Source organism: Microtus pennsylvanicus, chromosome 12 (genome assembly GCF_037038515.1).
Source record: "Microtus pennsylvanicus isolate mMicPen1 chromosome 12, mMicPen1.hap1, whole genome shotgun sequence".
NCBI classification, from domain to species: domain Eukaryota; kingdom Metazoa; phylum Chordata; class Mammalia; order Rodentia; family Cricetidae; genus Microtus; species Microtus pennsylvanicus.
The window spans coordinates 33,211,261-33,221,287 of NC_134590.1; the positions used below are offsets into that span (position 1 = coordinate 33,211,261).

The 10,027-nt window shown below is 38.1% G+C and overlaps 1 protein-coding gene across 1 annotated transcript in view; it reads right to left on the reverse strand.

Moving 5' to 3' along the window:
* Positions 1–9,266, reverse strand: part of Grxcr1 (glutaredoxin and cysteine rich domain containing 1) — a 100,511-nt gene extending 91,245 nt beyond the window's left edge. Inside the window, exon 1 of the mRNA XM_075943350.1 lies at positions 8,883–9,266. Coding sequence (XP_075799465.1) covers positions 8,883–9,266 — 384 coding nt within the window. The remainder of the gene's footprint in view (positions 1–8,882) is intronic.
* Positions 9,267–10,027: the final 761 nt, after the last annotated feature.

Genomic DNA, 10,027 nt, shown 5'->3' on the forward strand with positions numbered 1-10,027 from the left:
ACTGATGACAACTTATGCTGGAGAAGATGTGGAGTAAAGGGAACACTACTGCATTGCTGGTGGAAGTGCAAACTTTGGAAATCAGTATGGCAATTTCTCAGAAAATTAGAAAACAACCTACCTCAAGATCCAGCAATACACTTTTGGAAATATACCCAAAGGATGCTCAATCGTACCACAAGAACATGTGCTCAACTATGTCCATAGCAACATTATTTGTCACAGCCAGATCCTGGAAACAACCCAAATGCCCCTTGACCAAAGAATGAAAAAAAAAATGTGATGTGGTACATTTACAAAATGGAGTACTACACAGCAAAAAAAAAATCTTGAAATTTGCAAGCAAATGGATGGATCTAGAAAACCAGTTACCCAGACCCAGAAAGACAAATGTAATGTGTACTCATTCATAAGTGGCTTTTAGACATAAAGCAAAAAAAAAAACAGCCTACAATTCATAATCTCTGAAAACCTAGACAACAAAGAGAGACATACATGGATCTAATCAACATGAGATGTTGAAAAAGACAAGATCTCCTGAGTAAATTGTGAGCATGAGGATCATGGGAGAGAGTAGAAGGGGAAGGAGGAGAAAGTGTGGGGAGTGGAGAAAAATATATAGCTCAATAAAAACAATACAAGGAACTGCTTATGTACCAAATATCTCGGCAGAAACATTACAGGGCACAGAGGGGTAGCATTCCTCACTTAAAGTACAGAATGGATCCCTGCCAACCAAGAACACTACAGTCAGAAAAGGTGCCATTCAGACATCAATGAGGAACAAAGACTCTCAGACTCACAACTGAGAGAGCTCGCTGCTGAGCTTGTCTTCTAAGGAATGCTAGGGAGAGTGATAAATGGAAACACTGAATAAAACCTAGACTCCCCTAATCTTGTATACTAATATGAAATTTAAAAAGCAAACTTATTAAAGAAAAGGAGCATCACACAAGCATAAGGATGTATGTTCAACCCAAGTACCCATACAATAAGTCAACCATGGTGATTTCTACTTTTAATCCTCTACCTAGAGAGGCAAAGGCAGGTGAGTCTCTGGACCTCATTGTCCAGCCAGCATAGCTGGTCTGAGTGAGAAATTCTGTCTCAAAAGAAACAAGACAGACAGCAGCTAGGGGAATACCTTAGCCTCCACATGTCATACACAAGTGCACATACACATGTGCACACATATACCATATGCACACACATACACCAAAAAGAAAAAAGTAATCAGCCAGCCTTGGTGGCTCACACCTTTATCCCAGCACTCAAGGAGGCAGAGCCAGAGAGGTCTCTGAGTTCGAGGCCAGCCTGGTCTACAGAGTGAGTTCCAGGACAGGCAGAGATACACAGACAAATCCTGTCTCAAAAAATAAAAGGATATAAATCATAAGTACAACGATTCATTAAGGAATATACAATATAAAGACATATATAATGCATAGCATCAAAAAGTTAATGTGGGAGAACCAGTAAAATGAAAGTGGGGAGTATTTTTATAACCACAGTTACATTGCTATCAGATTAAAATGTCTCTTGTAACTACATGTTTTTGTAAGTCCCATAGTAATCACAAAGTAAAAACCTATAATAATACACTAAAAACAGAAAAGGAATGGATAAAAACATACTACTTGAGGAGAAAAATTGTTTAACCACAAGGAAATATCATAAGCAAGCATGAACCAATTCAGAAAAATGAACAAAATGACAGTGGTATATCTTTGCCCACCAATAATTACTTTGGATATAAATGAACTAAATTCTGAAATTAAAAGATATACAGTAGGTGCCTGGATTAAAAAACAAAAACCAAAACTCAACCGTCTGGAATGTAAATGAAACATACTTTTCCTGTAAAGAATTATGTCATCTGAAAGTAAAAGAACGGAGAAAAATATTCCATGCAAATGGAGACCAATAGACAACATTTCATCAGACAAAGTAAACTTGACCAACAAAAACTGTAACAAAGATACCACAAAGGTAACTGCAGAAAAATGCAGAGGTCAGTTTAACCAGATAACAGTTATAACTGTGTATATACCTGCTGTGGGACAATGGTCTTTTATCCTGTCACTTGTATTATTTTTAATAAAATGCTGATTGACCAATAGCCAGGCAGGAAGTAAAGGCAAAAATTATGGGAAGAGGAACGTTTCCGTCTGCAGCTGTCACCCAGACAGAGAGGAAGCAAGATGTAAATGACTTCCTCACTAAAACAAAAAGGAACCAAGCCATGTGGCTAACACAGACAAGAGTTATGGGCTAATATAAGTTATAAGAGCTAATAAGAAGCCTGAGCTAATAGGCCAAGCAATTTATAATTAATGTAGGCCTCTGTGTGTTTATTTGGGATTAAATGGCTATATGACTGGGTGGGACAGAAACCCCGGTCAAAATATACCCAAAACATGAGACCTGGAACATAAAGCAAGTGCTAATGGGTGTGAAGAAAGAGTTAGACCATATTAAATGACAAGAGAAGACTTCAACATTTCATCTGTGGTGGACAGATACAGATAGTCCAGACACAAAATTATCAGGGACACATACTTAAACTATACTCTAGACAAAACAGACCTTATAGATATTTATAGAACATTCCATTCGATAGCTATAAAATACACACCTTTGATTGCATGCACATAAAACATACCCCAGATAAAGTGTTATCTACACACCTTGTTTATTACAGTACTAATCACAGCAGCTAAAACATATAACCCACCTAAGTCACCATTAGTGAAGAAATGAATATGAAAAGGTGATATGTTGATAATAGAATATTATAACACCATAAAAAGTGGAAATTCGCAACAATACTGATAGCCTTTCAGGTTACCTAAAATTAATCTAAAAAGGCATATAAATACCATACGATCTCATATATGAGATACGAAATGTTGACCTTCCAGAGAGTAGAAGAGTGGTTATCAGACATTTGAGGGACTAGCAAGAATTGAGGACTATGGAGCTGTTTGCCAATGGATGTATGGCTACAGTTGTGTAGGAATAATGTGTTTAAATGGAAACACTAGGCAGATAACTAGGAAATAGACAAGCAATTTCTTATAGCCAGGAAAAATAGTGAAGAAAGGAAATGCAGGAGGGAGACAAGAGAAATGAAGACAAGTGCTTACAGATTTTCTGTTTAGATAATGAAAACATTCTTAAATAGCTTATAAATAATGAAAGTACAGTTTAGTTAACTCACTAAAAGCATCTGGTGGTGCAATTTGAATGGGTGAATAAAGTTACATATTATTTATGTTTCAATAAGATTATTACAAAAAACATAATTTGAGAAATCATGGGCTAGTTTCCTTAATTATGTGGTTCCTGTGTATTATTTGTAAGAGCTTATTGATGGTTACAAGTCATCTTGCTGAGAGTGTGTGCTTGTTTAGCATATTGTTCTGGAGTATGACCTCAGGCAGATTCCTGAGGCTGAGGTCATGTAACCAAAACCAAAGTTACACAAGTTCAAATATCATAACAATAGAAGAGTCTCACAAAGTAAGGAGAGTGGGCAATACTGATGGAAATAACAACTTCAATAAAATTCACAGAAATTGGAAAAGTGCTAATTTTCTGAAGACTTGTAGGATGAGAATTACAAGTCCTAGGTTACACAGATTAACCTGAGTCCTAAGTCTATAAGGAGGAGCTAAATTGGAAAGAACAAGGAAAAAAAAAACACAAGAGAAAGGAAGAAAAAAAGACCAAATGGAATGATGACATGCCAACAGAAAATCAAAGGGAAAAACATTCAAGAAATTAAGAATGAGTAGCAGAAAATATTATGCCAACAACAATAATAACAGAAAAACCAGAAAATCGTTTGAGAATGGGAAGTAAAGCCAACTTCAGATAAATTCTTTCAGAACCTGTTTTGGATCATCATCCATTAAACAGCACTTATCCTACAGTGCTTAGTCCACAAGGATGACACCAGCTAAGACCCTAAGCAATAGAGGAGAGGGGGCCCCAACTGTCTTTGCCCTGTTGTCAGACTGATGGATATCTTAAATATCACCATAGAACCTTCATCCAGCAACTGATGAAAACAGAGGCAGGGACCTGCATCAGAGCACTGGACTGAGCTCCCAAAGCTGAGTTGAAGAGTGAGAGGAATGAGAATATGAGCAAAGAGATCAAGACCATGATGGGGACACCCACTGAAACAGTCTACCTGAGCTAATGCAGCTTACCAACACCAGCCAGACTGGGAAGGAACAAGCATCATATAGAAAAAGAGCTTCACAATAACTAATTTGTTAATACCAATACTAAGATTTGTGAGAAATTAATATGTTAGTACACATATATAATAGGAATACTGTCTGGTGTTGAGGCGTTACTTATTCAGCCCTCAGAATTCTTCAAGTAAGAGAGCAAGGTCACGACTCATGAAGAGTATTCCAGGGAACAATAGAATATTACCAGACCTATACTCTGGTATACTATGAACCAAAGATAGATAAAAGTCTTCCAGCAACTTCTATCACTATCATCCATCCTGACTCAGTGGACAAGTCTGAGAGTCAGGCTTTTGTTTGTTTGTTTGTTTGTTTGTTTGCTTACTTGCTTTTTGTTTCTCAAGAGAGGGTTTCTCTGTAGCTTTGGAGCCTGTCATGGAACTAGTTCACATAAACCAAGCTGGCCTTGAACTCACAGAGATTCTCCTGCCTCTCCCGAGTGCTGGGATTAAAGGTGTACACCACCACTGTCCAACCAAGAGAGTCAAATTGCAATCTCATGACTACTTAATCAATTGGAAATGATGTCTGTGATAATTTTTTAAAAAACCGTTAAAGCTGAATAAATACTGTCTATTTCTTCAGACCTCTCCCAGCTGAAAACCAAATATTAAACCAATAGAAAAATTTAAAACCTCGCAAATGATGAAATTTTAAAAGATTAGATGATATCATAACATGATATATTTAGTCTTATAAATATTTGTGTTCATCATTATTAAATTTTAAAAGGTAAATTTGGACATTTTTATATTTGATATACTTTTAAAAGAAGAAATGTTAGAATTCATGTATTATTAGCTTTGAACCAGATACTTTATCTATAACACTAAAAACATTATCAAAGAGTATGGGTTGCATGTATTGTAAGAATAATTGTCAAAAGTTATGAAAAAGTAAGAATGAATTTTTCTAATTATCACCAGGGACATAACAAAAGTCTCTTTGCTTCTTTCATAAGAGTTTTAGGTAAAAAAAAAATAATACACAAGAAAGTTCTGTGGGTAATGCAAATTACTATGCCAACATATCACTTTTTTGTCTTAACACATTAGATCAATCCTAGGTGCAACTACCATAACAAGAGATATGCATGTATGCATACAAACATAATCTATGTATTCAAGGTCCTTCTTTGGATTCATTTTTCTTTGATAATTTTAAATTTGAACAAGAAGTTGTTAAAATTATGGAAACTAAAAAGGTATATTCTACAAGAATATCCTAACATAGTTTGAGGAGAAGGTCAAGGAATGAAAACCATCTAAACTATAGATTCATGATAATATATTGGCAAGACTAAACAACATTGATTATCTGCATCACCGATCCACACTAAGACACTTTATTTAATGCTGCTGCTAAGAACAAAGAGTACCTCAATTTCATCCTGCCAACTGGACCACAAGAGCTGGGAGCCACCCAGAACTCTTATAATTTGCTTTGCATGTGATTACTGACTAGCACTGAGGGTGAAGGAAAAGAGGAAAAATAAGTACTGTAGGTATTGTAAATTATTCCAGTAATCTGGATTTGAAAAATATCCTTAGAGTAGACTTGCTAGTGCTACAGAGGTCACCCACCTTAGACAGCATTGGTAACACCTGTGGGCCTGTCTCAATTGACCAATTGATGAGCTTAGCTTTGATAGGAAACATGGCTCCTCTTCAACTCCAGGAGATCTTCCCAGTAACCCAACCTGATCAGAATCTCACCTCGATGCAAGTCTCCTTCATTTTTCCCCATTAAATATTGACAGCATAGGCAATGGGAAGGACTCCTATTTTACACTACCCAGGTAAATTCGCCATCTGCACAGCTGTTGAGTTATCTTCACACCTTGATGTGTGTGAGAATAAACTAAAAAGCTTCTAACAGAAGCGAATTCCAAGTTTTTGCTTAAGAGATTCTAAACAATACACGTTTCCATGCTCAAACTAGATTTGAGGCTTTCAGATGTCTGGACTCGCCTCTCTTCAGCATTGCCTTCTGGATACCTGTGGCAGGGGTGAAACAAAAACCAGCCTCTGCCTTTGAAGACTTATAATCCAGACCAACTGGAAATCCCTGAGTAATTTATCCAAGCTCCACTTCTCTTCCGAGCCCAGCGGGCCACCAGGTGACTGACCACAGTCTCCTCACTTCTTGTCACTACAACCATCACCCCAATACATACTGTGCATCCCATTGTCTGGTTTCTGTGGTGTAAACTAAGAGACAGAATAGAAACCAGTTCAGCTATCCACTTGAGAGTCTAAGTAAGTACCACCAAGAAGTAAAAATGATTGAAAGAATCATTTAATCAACTCGTCTCTGTATAGTTGAAATTTTTGGAAGTGGAGCCAATAGTTTTTGACAAAGCAGTAACTAAGCAAGGAAATAACAGAGAGGAAGCCAAGCATCTCACGTGCACGCTGGATGCCTTTATCTTTATTTAGCACTTCCCCTCAAGTTTCAAACTGAGTGCTTTAAGATTTTATAACCTGAAACAGGAAGAAAGGTCTAACTGTTTCTTCAATCATGGTTCCTTGTTTACTGAGAGAAGCTTTATATCAAAACCTGAACCAGATGTCTGAGAAACTGGTTGTTCACTTTTTCATTCCTCCCTGAACTAAATCACTAAGTTATGGTGACATTCAGGTAAGTTTGTTGCACAGTTTGCTAAAGTTATGGAAAAGGGCAGATCCAAGAAGTGATACCTATGGAAACCTATTCATCTCGGGCATCCCAGGCAAGACATAGGGTACCATTTATGATGTGCACATTCTTTATGAAGTAGCAGGGACTCAAATCTATTCTCTATATAATGCCCCAAATGTCTTTTTTGCTCATATTGCATAGAGCTACTGTTCTTACAGTAGGGAAAATGGCAGCCTTGGTCCAAAGTCACGGACCTTTTAACCTATGCTTCTCCCTGGAGAGATCAAATAGCATTCATTTTAGGGTAATGGTAATTATGATGAAACTAAAGACAATGTCAAAACTTTGTGATTGCAAATGCTGATTGTTTCAACACTTGGAGTAGACGAGATCATCAAAAAAGTTGTACTGAATTTGTGCTCACAAAATTGTTTACCAAGTCATGCAAAGAAAACTATGCAAGTAATTATTTAAGTGGCAGAGTTTTGACTTGGAAGTTTCCTTTGATGCTCGATTGTACATTTGTAGCACTATTGGGTTAAAACAAAAGAATAAAGCTAGAGTTTCCCTTGTAGGTTTTGGAGTTTGTGGCATTTATTCATAAGTGACAGTATTTTTGAGAGGTTGGTAAACAAGTACAAGTCAAAATAATAAACTAAAATAGCAGTTTTGTGATAAAACCTTAAGCCATAAAGCAATTCAAATAATAAGAAACTGATTAACCACCGGGAATGTACAGGTGTAGAGCCTATTGCCATATAGAAGCTTGGTCTCGAGCCTGACAGTAAAAATGTTTATAACGAGGAAATCTCATTCCTGTAAGGTTTTCTTTAACCCAGAAGTCACATCTCTACAAATTTCTGTGAGACCATTCCCTATCTCATGAAGAATAAGTATCAGTCTCTGATTTTGACTCTCATCCTTAACCTACTAAATCATTCATGAATGCGTTCTACATATGTAAAAAAAAAAAAACCACCACTCTTTGCTGCTCTTTTTTCTTTGGGTAAGATCTAAATTTGTTTCTTTAGATTCTCATGATTTGATCTTTGCACAAACTTCCTTTGAAGTAAAATATATTGCAGTGACATTTGGTTTGAAACTCTTTCTCTCTATCATCCTTGTTTCTTTATAAAATATAGAAGCATGGAATAGTTTATTACAAGAGGTCATTTTGCTTAGGTATCAAAAATAATAGAAAATGCAATTGCAGTGAAAGAGGTGAGTTGCCGCTGTAATCACAGTGATTATAAACACTATTCCTGGGTTGATATTTTAAACAACCTCAGAAAGATAATCCTACTAACACTTCCAGGAAATTGGAAACGTTTTCCTGAGCATTAGATCATTGTCAAAGGCATCAGATCTAAATAACACATACCTATGTTCGGGTGCAGAACTTAGCACTTCTTAAGCTTATTTCCTATGAAGTCTAAATCTCTGTATTTTTAAAGCTTTTTCAAGTACTGCTCTAAAGCCATTAAAAGCAAATTAATGGAAAAATGGACTTCAAAAAGAGTACACCATCCTGAACATGGGAGGAAGACCCATTGGTCTTTATAACTGCACTACTGAACACATTACACCAAACGCGAGAGCACTCTGCTTTTCTGGTGTAGCTATCAATGTAAGCAGCAAAGGATGCTGATTTAAGGATAGGCCAGAAAGGAATTAACTTCTAGGCATTGAAGAAATGCTTTAAGCACTCTAGTTTGCCATCTTCTTTCTTTGTTAAGGAATGGATTCTGTGCTAGTTATCACAATCAGAGGAGATGACGTACAGGTCAGAAATTTGGTTATGAGAAGGCGATGTAGTTTGCCAAGAACAATGAGCCTAGTGGGCATCTGTGCACACAGGGTCTTAAATGGAGAGAGCCCCATGAAGTTGGAGGAATGAGAAGCTATCCTGGAGAACGGAGAGAGGTGGAGAGTGTGAGTGAGGAACCAAGCTCAGAGCGGGAAAGTGCAATGACTTACCTGTAACACTTTGGTCAAATTGTTAAACAGAGCTTGGCCAGCACTCACTTTGTATTTGACGCCTCTCACTGTACCATTTTTGCTTAAAATGTTGACTCGTCTCGTTCCAAAGGTCTTCTCACTGGCTGTCCTGGCTAATACCAGCAAGTCATCCTGATCTTTCTCATGTTCACTATCTTCTGGTCCAATGTGGCCGTTTTGCTGTCCCTCAGAGTCTCTGAGTCCATCTAGTCCACAGACACTGGCACATTCAGAATCCAGAGAGCCCGGGGGTTGTCCATCTTCATAGACTTCTTTCAGAACTCTGCCACTGTGAGACGAGGCAATCCGAAACCGGACTTTCCGCGGCCTGTCACTTTCTGCCTTTGTCTCTCTTTTTAGCATGGTCACCTCTACCCACATGCACAGTTTACACCATTATGGATCTGCTGTCAGTTCCTCCCTTGGCCACAGCAACAGCAGAGCTGACTTCCAAGGACGGCAGCCCTCCCGTGGCACAAAGAGTGAAAGAAAAGAGGATGCCCAAGGACATGCGGTGTGCCTTGGCTATCAATAATGCATGTGCATGTGTGCTATGGTTACCATTAAACTAAAACCTGCAAAACGATCCCAGCCCTTAAATATTAAACATGCAGGGTGGGCTCTGACAGAACAAGTGCAAGAAAGTGGCCTGAGATGAGACAGACAGTAAGCATGCGACAAGGACGTAAGGGGCTTGAATGTCAAAGCAAATGATGGGTGTCGAAATGATCTTAGCCGAAACTACAGGTTACTGTCTAGAATGGAGGTCTGAAATAAAACGTAGAATCAAATGTGTGGGACACAGGTGCCCCCCTCATCCCTAAGTGCTAGTTTCTTCTCCCACTCTCTCCAGGCAATCTTTCAAAGGGACAGCGAGTGTGCTCCACGCCTGCATAAACCTGCAGGGTTAATTCTAGTTAAGTAGCTGATGAGACTGCAATACCATTGCATAGGCAGATTTTCGGCACGTTTATTGGTAGTACTCTTCTAAAGGCAAGCTTTCACACTATGAACTAAAGAACTTCAGGTCGGTCGCCTTCCTACTTCTGCTAGGAGGGAGTGTTCTCTTCAACACAGGGAGGGGTTTGGAAAGGAGCTGTGGAATGATCAAGGAAGAACGGAAA